Consider the following 20,216-nt stretch of genomic DNA (forward strand, 5'->3'; position numbering starts at 1 on the left):
TTGAATCATTGAAATTTGAAGATCTGATATCAGAGGGTCCCCTAAATACTCAATTTAAGGGCGTTAAGGGGAGTGAGTACCCAATGGGCTACCTACCCCTGGGGTCACTACACCCTCTAGATGACTACTTCCTTTGGGGAGTGGGTATCACCCTGTACTAGAATTCCTAAATCCCCCACGCACACGATGGCGGCATCCTAATAGTGGTGTTCACTTCAGGCTTAGTTACCCTAGAGGTGTGCCCAGCCTGGCAGTGCAACACTCCTCCTGCTTACCTAATTTCCCGTCTGTCCTTGCACCAGTCTGCCCATCTCAGTGGGGTAGGCCAGATGCGCATACCTAAGATGGTGGGCTCTAGAAGCACCCTGCCTTGGAATGCTAGTTTTACCAGCCATTTTGGAGGAGGAAGAGGTGATAACGCCTCTCTTCAGAGCAGGCATTGTTCCAGACCTTCTGAGAGTGAATGCTCTCACCCCTGGTCGTCAGGAATTAGTCTGTGGTGGTAGGCTGGACTGAACCAGTCAGCTAGTACACTAGAGGGCTGGTAAGTTTCAAGGAGTACCTCTAAGGTACCCTCTGGGTGCATGTATTAATAAATCCATCACTGAAATCGGTGTGGGTTTATTTATAAGAGGAGTTTGATACCAAACACCATATGTTTCAGTGAAGCCATTATGTAGCTAGGGAATTTGTTTTGACCAGTGCCCAGTACATACCTTAGGATGGCTTCCCTTCTCACTTGCAATATCAGTTAATAGAACTAAGCATCACATGGGCATATCTGCTAATCCAGATATGTCTTCACATAAAATATAATGGACCCTGCCTTCGGGTTCAAGGCTTGATGTAGGAGTGACTTAAATATATTGGATGCAATGACCATGGTGGGACACACAAGTGTTGTATCATGTTTTCACTCATGGTTTGCTCCATGTCGAGCAGCCTGACCTTGGCAGTCTGTGTGGAATTTGTATGTTGATCCCTTGGACTGGCATAAGCTATGCTGTAGCTCTTAGGGACCCTCTTTAGTACCCCTGCCCTAGGTACATGGGGAACCGTTTACTAAGGACTTACAGGGATGCTAAAGTCCTTCGCCAATTGTAGCACAATTAGACTTTACCTTGTTTTAGTTAAAGAGCACTGCCACTGAGGTCTGGTTAGCAGGCCTCCGTGCACTGCCAGTCGCAAATCGGCATCTAGTAGCTAAAAAGAAGGCAAAAAGTGGAGGGGTAACTCATCAAAAGTCCAGTTCCCTACAAAGATTTACAAGTTCACCAAAGTATATACCTGATTCCTAACTCGTACTCCTTTTTGTATCTCCTCCTCCAGGTAATTGCTGCTACGAATCGTGTGGACATCCTGGACCCAGCCCTGCTCCGTTCTGGACGATTAGACCGAAAGATTGAGTTCCCGATGCCCAATGAAGAGGCACGGGCTCGCATCATGCAAATCCATTCCAGAAAAATGAACGTCAGGTACTCCCACATGACCGACCAGAGGCCAGACTGTTCTCTTAAGGGCAGATCCCAAAGATGAGAGCAGGGTGGAGTCTGTAATCCTAATCGCAGGCTGTAAAGATGAACGACTCCTGAAGCAGGCAGATTGATGTTCAGGGGCCAGATCCCAAAGAAGAGGGCGGAGTGGAGTCTGTAATCCTAATCGCAGGCTGTAAAGATGAACGACTCCTGAAGCAGGCAGACTGATGCTCAGGGGCCAGATCCCAAAGATGAGGGCGGAGTGGAGTCTGTAAAACTAATCGCAGGCTGTAAAGATGAGACGCCTGAAGCAGGCAGACTGATGCTCAGGGGCCAGATCCCAAAGATGAGGGCGGAGTGGAGTCTGTAAAACTAATCGCAGGCTGTAAAGATGAGACTCCTGAAGCAGGCAGACTGATGCTCAGGGGCCAGACCCGAAAGATAAGCAGCGTAGAGCCTGTAAACCTAGTGTACCCAAACTGCAGGCTCTATAAAGATTGGATCATCCTGAAGCAAGAAGACTGAGGTTCAGGGGGTGGGGGAGGGGCAGGTTCCTAAGATTAGAACTTACTCTGGCAACAGGACCACCATAGAGAACCAAGATAGTTTTGGGCTGCAGGCATTTGAATGTTTTCGATGCCGAACAGAAGTGGGAAAAATGTAGTTAAATACAATGGAGGCGATCTATAATTACACTCCAGTTGTAGCACATGAGTGTGGCATGTTTCCTCTGCAACAGATTTTACATTAACTGATCCCTTAGAAAGCCAGAATCTTGTTGTTAGTTCTGGGATGGACGTGTCCTCTTGTGCTCTGGCTGGAGGTCCGTAGAGGGCCTGATGCTAGTGGTGAAGGTCCTTGACGGTGCAGGCTGTTTTTGAAGATGTTCGGTGATCCTTGGGCTCTTGTTGATAGTTCTGGGATGGACGTGCCCTCTTGTGCTCTGGCTGGAGGTCCGTAGAGGGCCTGATGCTAGTGGTGAATGTCCTTGACGGTGCAGGCTGTTTTTGAAGATGTTCGGTGATCCTTGGGCTCTTGTTGATAGTTCTGGGATGGACGTGCCCTCTTGTGCTCTGGCTGGAGGTCCGTAGAGGGCCTGATGCTAGTGGTGAATGTCCTTGACGGTGCAGGCTGTTTTTGAAGATGTTCGGTGATCCTTGGGCTCTTGTTGATAGTTCTGGGATGGACGTGCCCTCTTGTGCTCTGGCTGGAGGTCCGTAGAGGGCCTCATGCTAGTGGTGAATGTCCTTGACTGTGCAGGCTGTTTTTGAAGATGTTCGGTGATCCTTGGGCTCTTGTTGTTAGTTCTGGGATGGACGTGCCCTCTTGTGCTCTGGCTGGAGGTCCGTAGAGGGCCTCATGCTAGTGGTGAATGTCCTTGAAGGTGCAGGCTGTTTTTGAAGATGTTCGGTGATCCTTGGGCTCTTGTTGATAGTTCTGGGATGGACGTGCCCTCTTGTGCTCTGGCTGGAGGTCCGCAGAGGGCCTCATGCTAGTGGTGAATGTCCTTGACGGTGCAGGCTGTTTTTGAAGATGTTCGGTGATCCTTGGGCTCTTGTTGATAGTTCTGGGATGGACGTGCCCTCTTGTGCTCTGGCTGGAGGTCCGCAGAGGGCCTCATGCTAGTGGTGAATGTCCTTGAAGGTGCAGGCTGTTTTTGAAGATGTTCGGTGATCCTTGGGCTCTTGTTGATAGTTCTGGGATGGACGTGCCCTCTTGTGCTCTGGCTGGAGGTCCGTAGAGGGCCTGATGCTAGTGGTGAATGTCCTTGACGGTGCAGGCTGTTTTTGAAGATGTTCGGTGATCCTTGGGCTCTTGTTGATAGTTCTGGGATGGACGTGCCCTCTTGTGCTCTGGCTGGAGGTCCGTAGAGGGCCTCATGCTAGTGGTGAAGGTCCTTGACGGTGCAGGCTGTTTTTGAAGATGTTCGGTGATCCTTGGGCTCTTGCTCTTGGTCCTGAAGGGCCCCAAGCTGTTCATGATGGATTTTGGCATGGAACAGCCACAGGCTCCTGGTGCAGGTTTTTAGGGATCTGTGCTCTTGAGGAAGGCACTGAGGGCTGGGGGCTTATGGTTCAGGTCCTTTGAGTGCCCTGAGCTCTTGATAAAGGTCCTTCATGGGGCGCCGGGCATGGAAGGGCCATGGCTTTTTTGCCAAATGTTCTGTTGGGGCGCTGGGGGCATGGCCTTGTTTCTGAAAGTCTTGAGGAGTGATGGGATTAGGCGTTTTGGCAAAGGTCTGGGGGAGTGTGGCCTTTAGGGTCTTTTTGGGGGATGGGGTGCGAAGGGCCTTTTCTTTAGGTAGAGGCTCCTGGTTGGTGGGCATGCACTCTTGGCAGATGTTCTGGGGTTCTGCAGGTTTTGACAAAGGTTCTGGGGCAGAGTAGGCTCCGCTCTTGAAGGTTCCTGGTTGTGTTGCAGTCTGTTGGTGATGATCCTGAGAGGAAAGGCCATACAGACTGGTGTAGGTGCTGTGTGAGCCACAGGCTCTTCGTAAATGTACGGAGGGTCTTCAGTTTCTTCACTGAGCTTGGAAACTTGTAGGCTTTTGCAGCGTCTCCTAGACTGGGAAGTTGGCACGGGGCTTCTTGTGGATAGTGTTGGCACGGGGCTTTTTGTGGATAGTGTTGCTGGATTTTAAGGCATCTTCTTGAGGTGTCATGAAGTGGGGTGGGTGCAGCACAATCTTGGCATGGGTTGGGGGAGCACAGCTTTTGGGGATGACCTTTCTGTCTCTTGGAGCAGTGGTGTAGGCCTCCTGCTCTTGAACCGTCCTTTGAGGATAGGCTGCTGACCTTCTGTTTGGGAGGTAGGCATTTGGTCATGCTTTTGGGGTTTGCAAGGAAGGGTGAAGGCAGCGTGCAAGGGCACTTTTTTGGCGACCCACAGTGAGTAACCTCTTTCTCTTTCCACTCTCTTTCCACTCAGCCCTGATGTAAACTACGAAGAGCTCGCTCGATGCACAGATGATTTCAATGGAGCTCAGTGCAAAGCTGTCTGTGTGGAAGCGGTGAGTGCCTCATATTTCATAATCCAGCTTTTTGCCTGGAAATCAGCAAGGCTAAAGGAACAGGTATTGGAACTCCTCATCATGGCACAATTGAAGCAGGGACAGTAAATGTGCCTAGGGGCTCTTCCTTAGTCGTAAACAATATGGCGCCTGTGTGCACAATCACGGAGCACTTTTGTAAAGAGGTGACATCTCGGCAGGAGTATGTTATCCAGTATGTACAAATCTACAAGCAACAGTAACAATGCAGTCTTCTTTTTAGGTCTCGGCTAGCGAAGGCTGCGCTTGCGCAGTCTCGCTTGCGAGATTTAATGACTTGGAGAAGAGGGGCTTGAACCCGCCCCTCTTCTCCCCTGTTCTCCATTGGCTGGCCTCTTGAATGCTGGCCAGCCATTGGAGAAGAGGTCAGTCATTCCGATTAGGCCCCGTCCTTTTCGGATCGGGGGGCGTGTTTTTTGCAAGAAGTCTAATTATCTCCTCCAGCCAATGGCTGGAGGAGAGAAAAGACAAACACGCCCCCGAATCTGAAAATGCCGCTGCCTTTCTCTGAGGCATTTCTCCTTCGCCTCGGAGAAAGGCAGTGGTGTGCTTGCCTTTTGCTCTGCCTTGTTTTTTTTTCTCATCTTTCCTTCTGGGCCCTTTTCCTTTCACGGTCCTTTACATCCTGTCTCTTCTCATGTCCACTCCCCTTCTTATGTCACACTCTCCTCTTCTCCTCCCTATTGCCTTTCCACTGCCCCTGTTCTCTTCCTCCGTTGTCCCGCTGCTGATTTTCCTACCATTAGTAATCTCAGCGTCCCCTCTTGTCATCCTTCCTCTGTTTCCTTCCTTCCGCCTTTCCTCTCTCTCAGCCTTCTCCTCTCTTTGCGCTCTTTCCTCCGCCGGCCCCACATCCCTTCCTCCCGCTTCCCTTTTCCTCTCCCCCTCTCCTCTTCCTCTCTCTCTCTCTCTCCCTCCCTCCCTCCCTCCCTCCCCGCTCGAGCGGTGACGCGCCCCCTCAGCCTGGCTGGCTCTGCCTGCTCTGTCCCTCCTCCTGCTCCAGCTCAGTGTGCTCGGCTTGGTGTTTGGGCCTCTCCCTGCTCTGTCGGGATCTCCGCTCCGAGCGTGCCTCCTCCCCAGAGCCTGGAGAGATACGGCGCTGGAAGCCCCGTGCAGCAGGCGGAGGCAGTCCGAGCCTTGCCCCCTCCTCGCCCTAGAGAGCCGGGCTCTGGCTGCAGGGGGTGCCGGCCGAGAGTGCAGGAGGGGCCCTGCCGCCCCCCCGCCCGTCGTGCAGCCTGTGGATTGGGATTGCCGTTTCCCCTGGAAGGGGCTTGGCCTGCTGTGTTTTTTTCGCATTATTTTTCTTTGCCCCACGATGGGTTTTCGGGCGGGTGGGGCCTCCCACGCTCTGCCCCAGGCCGGATCCCGGTGAGAGAAAAATGAGCGAGGAGACGGCGGCTTCTACCAACGAGTGAGTGCCACATTCAGCAGGGTGTTTTGGGGGGCGGGGGTTCAGGTGGGGGCGGCGGTACATGTGGGGTGTGGGTGTAGCACGCTACCGCCTCCTGCCCGGGAAGCATTTTATAGCCAGAGCGTTATTTTAAGGAAGCATCAATAGTGGTGGGTTTGTTTTCTGACAGCGTCGCATGTGTGGGGTACATCCTGCCCGGAGGGCGCATGCACTGGAGCATAGAAGGGGTTAACGTTCATTCCAGAAGTCCGCATGCATGTGCTGATAACATGCTGATCTGTAGGAGACGTGCAGCGGCTGCATTCCGGGCTTTGAAGACGGCATGCATGTGCTGGTAACATCCTGAGCCGAGGCTGCCATGCAGCGCCGCATTCCTAGCTTGGAAGAATGCATACGTCCGCGTCTCTTTCCAGCCATAGGGCTGCTTTGATTGCCCGTATGTTTTGAATACCAGCAGTTCCAGCTGCTGCTTGCTTGGGCCTCTTAGCACTGACACTTGCATGCATTAGGCAGGGGGTTGGTTGCACGCATAGGTGACTATGCTAAGCTTTCTTCTCCCAGGAAGCTCGGCCGGTTTCAACCAGTAACTCGGATAACATGACTTGTGCAATGGGATGCAACTATCTACCCTATAAATCCCATCCGAGGAATGCATTCCTCATCGCCCGTGAATATGGTCACTGCTGCGGAGCTGTGCTGTTTGCGGTCACTCGCCCTTCAAACTCTTGTGTTGACACGTTTTCTGAATTTGAGCCGGGTTTTACTGGTTAGTGTGCGACAAGCTTTGAGGGAAGAGTGCCCAACCGAGCATCACTCGCACCAGCCAGTCTGTAACATGCGCCATGCATTGGACTAGGGGCGTCTAGGAAGTACACTGGACCCCAGAGATGTTCTCACGATCCCTAGTATTTAAACTCGTATTTCTAAAAGTAACCACACTGGGCTCCGTACTTTTGATCAGATATGTGTCACACCTGCCCATGCATAGGAACAGGCATGTCGAGCCAGCTGCCTGTGTTATTGGGCTGCTTAGGTGTAATGCAGATGTTGAGCCATGCACTTGTGATGTTGGATTGTTCAGAAGCACCATCTACGCAAGCGTACCCTTCTGATGGCGTGCTGCATGCAATGGGCCGAGATGTCCAGCCATGCACTCATAGCATCAGCCTTTTGTGCTCCATGCAGGATGGAGGAAGGATGACAAGCCATGCACTCATCGCATCAGCCTTTTGTGCTCCATGCAGGATGGAGGACGGATGACCAGCCATGCACTCATCGCATCAGCCTTTTGTGCTGCATGCAATGGGCCGAGATGTCCAGCCATGCACTCATAACATCAGCCTTTTGTGCTCCATGCAGGATGGAGGACGGATGACCAGCCATGCACTCATCGCATCAGCCTTTTGTGCTGCATGCAATGGGCCGAGATGTCCAGCCATGCACTCATAGCATCAGCCTTTTGTGCTGCATGCAGGATGGAGGAAGGATGACAAGCCAGGCACTCATCGCATCAGCCTTTTGTGCTGCATGCAATGGGCCGAGATGTCCAGCCATGCACTCATAGCATCAGCCTTTTGTGCTCCATGCAGGATGGAGGACGGATGACCAGCCATGCACTCATCGCATCAGCCTTTTGTGCTGCATGCAATGGGCCGAGATGTCCAGCCATGCACTCATAGCATCAGCCTTTTGTGCTCCATGCAGGATGGAGGAAGGATGACAAGCCAGGCACTCATAGCATCAGCCTTTTGTGCTGCATGCAATGGGCCGAGATGTCCAGCCATGCACTCATAGCATCAGCCTTTTGTGCTCCATGCAGGATGGAGGACGGATGACCAGCCATGCACTCATCGCATCAGCCTTTTGTGCTCCATGCAGGATGGAGGAAGGATGTCCAGCCATGCACTCATAGCATCAGCCTTTTGTGCTCCATGCAGGATGGAGGAAGGATGACAAGCCAGGCACTCATAGCATCAGCCTTTTGTGCTCCATGCAGGATGGAGGAAGGATGACAAGCCAGGCACTCATAGCATCAGCCTTTTGTGCTGCATGCAATGGGCCGAGATGTCCAGCCATGCACTCATAGCATCAGCCTTTTGTGCTCCATGCAGGATGGAGGAAGGATGACAAGCCAGGCACTCATAGCATCAACCTTTTGTGCTGCATGCAATGGGCCGAGATGTCCAGCCATGCACTCATAGCATCAGCCTTTTGTGCTCCATGCAGGATGGAGGACGGATGACAAGCCATGCACTCATAGCATCAGCCTTTTGTGCTCCATGCAGGATGGAGGAAGGATGACCAGCCAGGCACTCATAGCATCAGCCTTTTGTGCTGCATGCAATGGGCCGAGATGTCCAGCCATGCACTCATAGCATCAGCCTTTTGTGCTCCATGCAGGATGGAGGAAGGATGACCAGCCAGGCACTCATAGCATCAGCCTTTTGTGCTGCATGCAATGGGCCGAGATGTCCAGCCATGCACTCATAGCATCAGCCTTTTGTGCTCCATGCAGGATGGAGGAAGGATGACAAGCCAGGCACTCATAGCATCAGCCTTTTGTGCTGCATGCAATGGGCCGAGATGTCCAGCCATGCACTCATAGCATCAGCCTTTTGTGCTCCATGCAGGATGGAGGAAGGATGACAAGCCAGGCATCAGTTGATGCTCTGCATACCTTGGAGCAAATGTCTGTGGAGCCACACTTGTAAACAAGCAACCTCGACACAGATTGTTAATGTGCTCCCGGTATTGAGTGTTGGGGTCTTGGAAAGCATGTCTGCTGCCATTCAGTGAACACACTTGAAGCACTGCAGTGGCGGTGTCTACCCAATTGTCCCGGATCCCATGCCAGGGGCCTCATGTTAAGGTAGAAGCAGATATTCAATGGCCTCTGCATCAAGTGTGTTGATGTCTCACTTAGCATTCTTGCAGCCAGTCTGTTTACAAATGTAAATACACTGCTGCTGTGCCACCCAGCTGGGATACTGGTCGGATAAAATGGTGCATGCCAGGGGGTAGTGGTATCCGGTCTATAATCTGTGAACACGGTCTGGTCATTTGGAGACTCAAGCCAAGCTCTGTGAATATTCAGTGAACACATGCATCCTTTGTCTGGGTATTCAGAATCCTAATCTAGAAGCATGCAGCTTTAATGGTGAAAGCAACCCCTACACCGCTGGCTAGTTGCGGGGGAAACTTCACCTACACATCCCTGTAAGGCCTTGCATGAACCAAGGCAGAAACAGATTGAAATCTGCATCAGTGATCACGCAGGCCTGTGTAGCCATGCATCGGGCACGTAGCTGCACGAGTTTATTAGTTAAGAGCTGCATTAGTTACATGCGGTAGAGGGGGGATCTGGGCAGGGTCTAACGAATGAGGGGGTGCCGCAAACTTGGTGGATTTCCTTCATCGGAGTCAGCCGGCCATTTTTCTGGCACTGGCACGTTCTCTGGGACGGAGGTGGTCAACCAATGCCACCAGGCTTGCAGAGGGATTCTCCTTTACCTCTGATGAGAATCAGAGGGTAGCCGAAGTCTTTTTTGTTGGTGCTGCGACTGTGGGTTGGTTGGGCGTTCATGTCCTTGCCTACCGATGCCTACTGCACACCCAGTAACTCCCCAAACACACATGCCCTTGTCAGTCAGCTAAATGCATGCAGAGAGTTCAGATTGGTTGCCCTTGGTGATTTGCATCCATGCCCAGGTTTGCATCCATGGTGTCGTCAAGAATAGGGCTGCGCAGCCATGCTGTTCCTTCTGCCAAGCGATGCATGCCTGACTATCTTTTTGTGTATATGTATGGCAGTTGGTAGATGGGTGGTGGTCAGTTTGTGTCAGGATCCATGCAATGGCTTGCTGCACGGAATGGCACGTGCAGCTCGCAAAAGAATAGGTCTTCTTCAGACGGTGGTTAACATTTTCAAGTAGGCCTGCATTCCAGTGGCTTGTTGAACCGCTGCTGTGGCTGCACCGGACATGTTTCAATGTGACGACATTGGACGAGGTCATGCTGCGTTTTGTGCTGTATTTTGAGACGTTGCACATCACGAGCCTGGTGCGTCTCCTCGTTTAAATGTGACGTCCAGAGATGATTTCTTGAAGCAGAAGAGCGTGTTCGGAGGTCGCAACCTCTCCACAAAATGCCTATTTTTTTGGGCGGCTCTGTACAAAGGTCCTTTTGAGTCCCTTATGGGTGAAATCCCACGCATCCTGCCAGGCAGCGCATGAATGTCAGTGGGCACAAATGCGATTTTATCCCGGATGCTGCAATCGAGCGTCTGGTGGTCATTTTGTATTTGTTTTTTAAAATACATACATCTTTGTGCCCAAGCAGGTAGGGCCCATGTTTGTTTTTTGTGTGCTAAAAATGCAAATCTCGCCGTTGAGTGTCTGCTTTTGAAAAGTTGCAGGTCTATTTTTGGTGCGACCCTTTTGTGAAGTGTAACTTTTGGGAACGTCGTCTGATACCTTTTACAGCCTTGCAAGGCAAGGAAGCCATTGTTGTAAACCAGGGGTCTCCAACAAGTAGCTCGGGAGCTACTGGTAGCTCGCCAGTACCTTCAAAGTAGCTCTCTGAAATTGATACTGGGCTTGACTTCACCTCAGAGTAGGTGTCTATTAAAGAAGGCAGCACTGATCATCTCAAGACCCTAAGAGGGACAGCCAGCCAAACTTATCACAGTAACTCATACTAACACTCAACCACACACTGTGCCAGCTTATAGGACCTGCTACATGACAGTCTGTATCCAATCTCAATATATTTTAAGCCACAAGCAGATTGACCATGTTGCAGTCCCTCCTTTATCAGTCACAACATGTGTGTGAACAGTGCACCATCAAAAAAGTATGGCAGCAGTAGCCTGAGCTGTAATCAGTGCTGACCCACCAAAGTGCGGGACTGCAGGAGTCAGAGTGAAAATGTGTCAGTTAGATGCATGATCAGCTCAAGACCTGAGGAGAACGGTATAATCCAGAGATTCATCAACATTTATGTGTGTGCCCATAATAAACACTATTGCTTCCTGAAACTATGCCTGATGTCAAGAACCGCCAAATATATATGCTAGCCCCATCATAAGAGTGTTATATTTGGCATAATTGTGTCCATTCCTGACATAATAGTGCGAATGGCATAATTATGGTCATCCTTGACTATTTTAGTATTTTTGGTCTAGTTGTGGTATGCTGGCAGCCATCATAGACCTTCTCTGAGCATGACTGGCCGATATGTACCTATTCCTGGCATATTAATGGTCATGACTGATATGTGCCTTATCCCTGATCCTTCTGAGTTCCAGCCTTGGCACAACTGTGACCCTAGTATAATGGTGGGCATTACTGGCATAATCCAGGCATCCGTGGTGCTATGGAGAGCATCCATTATGATATAATGGGGTAACCCACAATTGTCCACGGACCTGGGTAACGATTGGTAAAGGAAACAACGGTCCTAGACTTCTTTAAAGCTACAATTCAGTTATGAAAAACATTCATTAGTCGTGGTGCAATGAGGGTAATGTATCCCCTCTGGGGCTGTATCCCTACTGTACCCCACCCTAGGTTGCCTCCCCTCCCCCCGTCCTGAGGAATTACCCTCATTGCACCAGGGTCGAAACGTCGACACTCTCCCCCAGTGGGCCTGTACCTGATATCATCCCAGCCCTGCCTTTTCACAGATGAATGTTCTCTGTGCGTCATCAGGAAATCATGAAATGAATATTTGTAAATCCATAAGGGACTGGCCTATCTGTAAAACTGGTGCCACTATGAACCACGTCCAGTTTTACTAAGGTTACCAGAATGTGTAATTGATTGGTTATTGAATTTGCCTTTTGGATTCCTCTCCTTTATATCTATCCTACCTCACGAGCACTTTCCTTTTTCACACTCCCCTTGGAGCAACCTTTTTCTCTATTTGGAGCATTGAATATGGTGATCTGGTATAAAAGTAACTAAATAAAAAACAGTCAGTATTGGAGGGATATTTTGTGCCTTTGTGTCTTTTGAAGATATACTTGTTTGCATTGTAAAGAAAATGATGGTACAATAATGATGCAATGCTAATTCTATATGTACCGGATGCCCTTTGACTAATAAATGTTTTTCATAACTGAATTGTAGCTTTACAGAAGTCTAGGACCATTGTTTCCTATACCAATGGTGAGCATCCATGGCATATGACTGTAATACCTGGGAATTCTAAGCAGTCTGTCCATATGAGGCATTTGTACATGGGAGTACATGATGATAATGACAAGCTGATGTTTTGAGACTGTGCATTTCTCAGAAACTGAAAACTGATATTTTAAAGGCAGTTTTAGTTTTCACACTGGAAAATTTAGTTTGTTTGCCCACAGTGGAAAGTAGTATTAGATAGAAAAATGTGCATTTTCCGAAACTGGTGAATGATAATTCAAGCTGAGCTGGGGAGACGTACTGCTGTGCTTATGTCCTTTGTGCCACTGGGCATGTCAAGATTTGAATGTTACTTCATAAGTCAAGGGGAGGCATTTAATATTGAAGAACTTTTTCCCAGCATTTCTGCTGGTAACCGCACTTGGTATACTTGGGTGGTAACTACTGAAAATCTTGCTTTGGGTGGTCATAGTGTAGTCACTATTTTACAGGTATAACATTTTCTAGTAGCTCGGGAAGACTATCCTTGAGCAGAAGTAGCTCTCACTACAGAAAAGGTTGGAGACCCCTGTTGTAAACAAACCCTGGATTTAGTAAAAGCTAAGGAGAGTGTTATACATTATGTTTGTGTACACGTGTGTTTATTAACCACAGAGTTGATAGTATTATGTTATCTGGCCATGTTTTAAAATACACACTTTCCATTTACCTCATCGTTGATTTTTTTGTATCATGCTTTCCAGAGAAAACAGATTTTAATTCGGCCATGTGAAAGAGTGCTTAAACTGTGTAGAATCGGTACCAAACAGGAGGCGTAAGGATATTTTATAGTTCAGGTTTATGCAGTCTCTTCTGAAATGAATGGATTCGTTTCATTATCGATTTATCCCTTTTATTTGTTTACATTTCACATAACTACCGAAGGGACGGGGTTATATAATTTTAAACAATCACCAAAGGGGAAGAAGCTATGTGTATTCATTGGTGTATATGCATACAGATACTGAGAGGAACAAGCGACTGCAGACAGATCCGCCATGTTCTTTTTTTTTGTGAATCGCTGCAATTTGCATGCCACAGCGTTCATTCATGAAAACACCCATAACCGAGCACACGAAAGCGGGCGGCAGACCTGGAGGGGGTAGCTTGGGAGGGTCAGCTCGCCACCGCTGGTAGTGGGCCTGGGGACCGAGCAGGCTGCAGGGAGGGGAAGGGCCGCCGCCGCCTTGTTGACACCGTTCATGTGGGAAAGGAGTACAGCAGCTCAGGGAGGCTGTGGGCGTCACGTGACCCCCCTCATTCATAAAATACCTGCGGTGTCCATTCACAACACAGTACAGTGTGTGCTCTGCAGACAAGCATTCACAACAAGCATTTACAATGCAACGGTCTCGGCATTGTTAAAGTTAGAGCTATTGGCATTGCCCATGACATTATTTTAGTTTATGTTTTTGTTTTTAAAACATGTAGAGAAACGCCATTGTTATTTACAATGTCAATAGCTTAATCAGTGTGTGTGTAGGTGGCACTGTGTGTGGGTGCAAATGCAATAGGTCTCGCATTTGAGAGCGATGAAGCTATTGACATTGTAAATAACAATGCCGTTTCTTTAAATGTTTTAAAAACATAAACAAAAATAATGTCATGAGCAATGCCAATAGCTCTAACTTTACCAATGCCGAGACCATTGCATTGTAAATGCTTGTTTTCTTTGCAAAAGCCAAATAGAATTTAAACTTAATACAAAATTATTATTTTATGTTTTGTAGAAGATGCTGGGCAATGCACTGCGCCTTTTCGTAGGTTATGGGCACTTGTTGTTTTACAATGATTGCTAACTGGAAATTTCCTTTACCCTTTTTTTATTTTAATTTTATTTTGCTATCTCCACAAATTAGAGGTTGATGGCCTTTTCCAGGACTTTGTGCGGGGAATTGGAGCAGTTAGATGGGACTGTAGTTTTGGAGTTCGCTAGGGTCTGCAGAGGGTTTCTTGAGCAGGAAGGGGTGTCATTGCGTGTTTCATGGCGTCAGGAAAGGTGGCTGTGGTTATGGTGGCGTGATTTGAATTTTTCTGCACAACAGCTATTGGCAGACAGTCTCTTTCACATCTCCTTAAGTAGTATGAGGTACCTGAACATGTAGTGTTAAGATCAGATGATCAGGAAAATGTTTCCACAATCCAAAGAGATTATTCTTCCCCTTCTTTTCTCATTTCCACTTCTGCTGAACCCTTGTGATGGAGACCCCGGGGAGCCCATGCAGGGCTGCAGGATTAATAGCCTGGATTCTAATCATCTTTAATAAAGTCGTTGTGGGTTGGAGTTGGGTGTTGAGCTGCTCCTGTCCTGTCAAGCCTGGTGTCTCATGGCTCAGTCTGGTCATGGCGTTTCATGAAGAGTTTCCACAGACTTCCATTGTCCGGACCGAAGCTGGACCCTGGAAAGAAAATGAATCTTCCCCTCCTGAAAATTCTATGTGTGTTCTTTAAAAAGAAAATAGGCTTTGCTAACTATTTTCTGTACAGTGTAATACTTGTTAACATTTGGCTTTTTCTATCATTAAATGCTGTGTTGTTCCCTAGATATAGTCGCTTAGTAAAACAAATCTTAATAGATTGTCTATTCCTAAAAGACTCTGATATTCATGTTTGTGGCTCTTTCATGTTCTTTTTTCACTCCAGTAAAGGTTCCCATGATGGGGCAATTACATTTCCCGAAGGTTTGTAGTAGACGGGTGCAGTGAGCAGAGTTTCTAAATCTGTTCCAGACCCTTGCTCTGAAGAGCCCGGTCTCTTTGGATTACACTGGGATCTCTGAACCTGTTCCTGTAATTAGTGGAGTATCTTTGTCCTGTGTCAGGAGATTCCATTGAAACCTTAAATTAGTGCTTGCTCAATACCCCAAACAAGGTTTTAACAACTAGACAGATGCAGGTGGGTTTTGAGCTGTTGGCAGCATGTCTACAATGCTTTCCCTGAAGAGGCATTTGCTAGACAGCAGTCTTTACTTCTTGACAGCCACACCCTATCTGAGTCAGACGAGCAAGTGGACTGAGTAGGTCTCATCAGCCGAACTCTTCGTTTTTGTGTGCAGGGCATGATTGCGCTTCGCAGAGGAGCCACAGAACTGAACCACGAGGATTACATGGAAGGGATCCTGGAGGTCCAAGCCAAGAAGAAGGCCAACCTGCAGTACTACGCGTAGTGTGTGCTTTGGAGCGAAGAGCCCAGCAGCCATCAGCAAGGCCTGGAGTGGGTAGAATGATCTGGCAAAAACTGGTTTAGGGGGTAGTGTAGATGTGGGGGGAAGGGTACACTGTATCTGCAGTATTGAGGCAGACCGCACACTTGGGGGATACACATGTACTGCCTTTCCTAGATATTGTCCTGTATGCATATTTTCAATAATTTACAAGAATAAATGTTTCTCATAATGTTGTGGTCTGTTTAGTAAAATCTTCTACAGTCTGTGAAGGAACAAGTTGCATTGTAATGTTGAAACTTTTAGTTGTCCAATGTCAGGTGACCAAAGTGAATGTGCAATAAAGGGTTAAAACTGATCACTAAAATGCAAGTGGTAAACCAAAGAGATGTAATTGGTGCAACAGTGATAAGACAATGGATAGCTAATCTTTGCCATACTCTGTCAGGAAGCCTGATTAATGAGCATTGAAACTGGAGGGTATGCTCCTATGTAGTGCATGTTCACCAAGTATTGCTCTCTTGGTACAGCTCCATGTGTGCTTGTCCGGGGAGGGGGCCTTCTGGAGGTGCCCAAGACGAGCCTCTGCCTACAAACAAGGGCGTGTCTATAGACTGTTCTGATCATTGGTCTGACCAGCAGTAGCTCACTTAAGAGTGGGCCTGTGCTGTTCTAGAAGATGTTCTCTATAGCATCAAAGTTTAATCATGTACTTCGACCCGAGGAACTGGTTAGTAAGTAGTTTTCCTACGCGTTTTCATAGATGGGGGAACACACATGCAAAGGTGTTTGCAACAGTTTTAAAAAATTGGCACATTTATGCCTCCAGTTATTCACTCCTAGGGCCGGCCTCTGAGTAAGGCTTTCAATAAACTGGCCCAGGATATTTGCGGGTGCTTTTCTGTCTCATGCCTACCTAAGATTAGTCGGGCTCCTATGAAAAATATTCTTTGACCTTTGTTGTTTAAGATAGTCAACAAAGAGCCCCTCAATCTCTTGAGTACGTTTTTCATTGTTGCATTTTGTGTAACCTCTTTGCTTACTGCATGAAGTACATGTGACCTAAATGCATAATTTAGCATAATAAAAGGCTATATCACCAATTCCATATATTACTTTAAAAGCTAATAAAATCCTTAAATGTCACTAGAATGAAAGTGACATTAAAAAACCTATCCTTCTCAAACACTTTACATTTTCTTTTAACGTGAATGGAAGAGTATAGTAATGTAGCCTGTAGTTATGTTGCTGTGAAAATGGATACTGTGCCTTTAAGGGCACCTAGAACGCCAGTGTTCCATGATGCACTGTAGGTAGCAACCGCCTCAGTACGTGCTGCTCGTGCTGACCGACTCTTGGAGGACTAAGCTCTGCCTTTCCAAGTGATTTTTCCTCATAAAAACCTTTCACAACTAATTTAAATTTGTTTTGCTTGACGTCCTGTAGGACTGAAATTATTCTTTTTTTTTTATGACAGAAAAAATATTTTTTCTTAAAAATGCCCTCTTTTTTGACGAGATGTGCACAATATTGCAGACAAATGGCTAAAGCAGATCACCATCAGATCTGTATCCTATGCTTGCCAGAATCGCACAAACCCAGAAGATTTCATTACTAGAGCTCCTTCTCCAAGCACACTGAGTGCAAGAAGATTCTCCTGTAAGGCCAATAAGGCGCCAGCCCGCTGTGTCGGTCATGCCACCCACTGCACTCCTCAGAAGGAATGAGTGGTCCCTCTGGGGTTCACTCCAACACTTCATGGCTGACCTCCCAATGTGATGAATCAAGAGATCTTAAACGAGGGTATGAGTGTATCCAATCAAGTCATGAGTGCTGCATCGGACATCTCTTCTGGCAGCTCGTAGATAATTACAACAAAACTAAGGCACATGGAGGAGGAGCTCCTCCTGTGTCGTAAGGGCAGAGGGGAAATCTCTAGTGGGAGTACGTCCTCCCGGGTTAGACACTATATCACATAAAGTGCCCCACAGTTCTACAAATAACCCTGATTATATATGGGAAGATTTCATTAGAAGCATTCTAGTTGTTACCCACTAGATTGTGGCGAAGGAAACAATTCCTCTTATTTATATTACCTGCACACACCCTAGTGGTGTCATGCTTCATCATCGGGTCACCCTGACTCCTAAAAGTCAGGGTGGGCTCGACCGTATTCCAGGGAGCGCTTGAGAGATGTGGCCAGGGGGTTATAAAGATAAAACTCCTCAGACAGATACCAGTGTCCCTTTATTCATGGAACTGTCGGGGATATTAAAATACAAATATTTATAGGGTCAGTTGTTTTTTTTAATGGTCCTATGACCCTAGTGCTGACATGTTTCAGTCCAAAAAGTGGCCAAAAAGGCCCTGGACTTTCATCAGGGCAACAATTGGGGGTATCCTCCCTGGTTATATTAGACAGGATATTACCGGTCTACGCTTGGTTTTATAAGGGCAGGTAGCTGCTCCTTTTCTTAAAAAGACAGACTTATCTTGATATGTGTAGGTTTCTTTAGCTCCGCTGTGGATAAAAAGAACAAAAAAAGAAAAACAGCGCAACAATGTTATTGTGGTGCCGGTTGTTTCCCATATGGAATGTGCTCTTATAACACCCATGTTCATCAAACCGGGAGGGTGTGTAAAAGCCATCTCTCATCATACCTCTTTGGTACGTCTTTCTCAGAGTTTTTTTTAACAGCTATCTGTCTCGTGTTGTATATCGTAAAGTGGCAATATACTTCGCATTCTGCCTCTAGTCAAATTTAAGTGCTTGTGAAGTTGATTCAAAAGCGCCCCTTGGTGACACTCATCAAACCATACAATTATCCAATCGTTCGCCATTCTATTATGCCCACTCATATTATTTACACATCCATCTCTCTCTTACCCCACTTTGGGATGGGTAAGACTTCACTGGGAATCGCAGCACGGAGGGCTAGCCCTCTAGTCAACTTTGTTTGTCATATGGCGTATGCCAGTAGTGATTTTCAGCTTTGAAGAGGGAGACACAAAGGAAAGAAAACAGGCATCGCTTTGCCGTTAGCAATTTGTATCGGATTCCGTGTTCAAAGTATACCTGTAAGTGGAGTTTTCAGCACATTGACCTCAACTTCACAAGCACTTGAATTTGACTAGAGGCAGAATGCGATGTATATCGCCACTTCATGATATACAACATGTGAGAGATAGCTGTTAAAAATAACTCTGAGAAAGACGTACCAAAGAGGTATGATGAGCGATGGCTTTTACACACCCTCCCTGTTTGATGAGCATGGGTGTTATAAGAGCACATCCCATATGGGAAACAACTGGCACCACAATAACATTGTTGCGCTGTTTTTCTTTTTTTGTTCTTTTTATCCACAGCGGAGCTAAAGAAATCTACAAATATCAAGATAAGTCTGGTCTTTTTAAGAAAAGTAGCAGCTACCTGCCCTTATAAAACCAAGCGTAGAATGGTAATATCCGGTCTACTATAACCAGGGAGGCTACCACCAATTGTTGACCTGATGAAAGTCCAGGGCCTTTTTGGCCACTTTTTGGACTGAAACATGTCAGCACTAGGGTCATAGGACCATTAAAAAAAACAATTGACCCTATAAATATTTGTATTTTAATATCCCCGACAGTTCCATGAATAAAGGGACTCTGGTATCTGTATGAGGAGTTCTATCTTTATAACCCCCTGGCCACATCTCTCAAGTGCTCCTTGGAATACAGTCGAGCCCACCCTGACTTTTAAGAGTCAGGGTGACCCGATGATGAAGCATGACCCCACTAGGGTGTGTGCGGGTAATATAAACAAAACAAATTGTTTCCTTCCCCACAATCTAGTGGGTAACAACTAGAATGCTTCTAATGCAACCTTCCCATATATAATCAGAGTTATTTGAATAACTGTGGGGTACTTTGTGATATATTGTAGCTCGTGGATCATATCATGGCCTGGCTTTACTCCATTTTTCCTGGCTAAGACTCGCAGGTTGCAAACCTGAAGCACTGCACAGGATGTTGAACCTCCTGTTTTTTGAGTAACACATTGGTTGGTTCATAGGCCAATGGTGAGATGGATGAAAACTAAATTGGAGACACTGCGAGCAGTTGGTTTTGAAAAATAAAGAAGTGTAGGAAACACTCCTACCATCCTTATGACTGACGCGGTTACCCTCCGAGGGTTCAAACCTCTCAATAACTTCAAGATCAAGAACACTCACAACCACAGCAGAGATGGCAATTCAGAGGCAGAGGAGGCTACCAGCATTGTGCCCCAGTCACTGAGCCTACCTTCTCTGGCAAGCAGGGAGTTCCCACTTCCCCCTCATCTGGTCCCAACTCCAGTAGGAGAAAGCATAATGTCTCACCTGGAAGAGTGGAAATTGATAACCAGCAACAAATGGGTTCTGAATATTGTACAAAATAGACACGACCTCAGGTTCAAAGATCCTCTACTAGACATCCAAAAAGATCACATTTCCGTTCGCTACAACTTCAGCAACGCGTCCTCTTGTGAAAACTGGCTGAGAAGGAGATCCATACTCCTCGCAAACAAATGGACTTTATTCCTGCTACTTTTTGGTGAAGAAAAAAGCACCAAAGAGCAAATTCAGGCCCATTCTAGATCTCAAGATGACGAATAATTAGATTAGCAAAAAAGAAGTTTGGGATGTTGGATCCGCTTCAGATCTATCCCCAGCTCCATCAGCAGGAATGCTGTCTAGACCTTCAAGGGGCCAAAAAAGCATTGAAAATGCCTAAGGGTTTACAGTGGGAATTGACCATTTAGCAATGCAAAGTCCTCCCTTTCCACCTGAACCAGATCCTTTTCAAAATGCATGGCAGTTCTAGCACACCTCGAAGGTGAAGATTTCCATCTACCATTACCTAGACGATTGGCTATTCAAATCATCAACCTATCAGCAAGCTTGCCATCATCACC

General features: G+C 47.3%; 1 protein-coding gene across 1 annotated transcript in view; it reads left to right on the forward strand.

Annotated features, from left to right (window-relative positions):
- PSMC3 (proteasome 26S subunit, ATPase 3) overlaps positions 1 to 15,512 on the forward strand; it is a 137,262-nt gene extending 121,750 nt beyond the window's left edge. The window contains exons 10-12 of the mRNA XM_085646541.1: positions 1,330 to 1,475; positions 4,404 to 4,485; positions 15,173 to 15,512. Coding sequence (XP_085502667.1) covers positions 1,330 to 1,475; positions 4,404 to 4,485; positions 15,173 to 15,283 — 339 coding nt within the window. The 3' untranslated portion in view covers positions 15,284 to 15,512. The remainder of the gene's footprint in view (positions 1 to 1,329; positions 1,476 to 4,403; positions 4,486 to 15,172) is intronic.
- Positions 15,513 to 20,216: the final 4,704 nt, after the last annotated feature.

The sequence above is a fragment of the Triturus cristatus genome, chromosome 3_1, assembly GCF_964204655.1.
Source record: "Triturus cristatus chromosome 3_1, aTriCri1.1, whole genome shotgun sequence".
Taxonomy (NCBI): domain Eukaryota; kingdom Metazoa; phylum Chordata; class Amphibia; order Caudata; family Salamandridae; genus Triturus; species Triturus cristatus.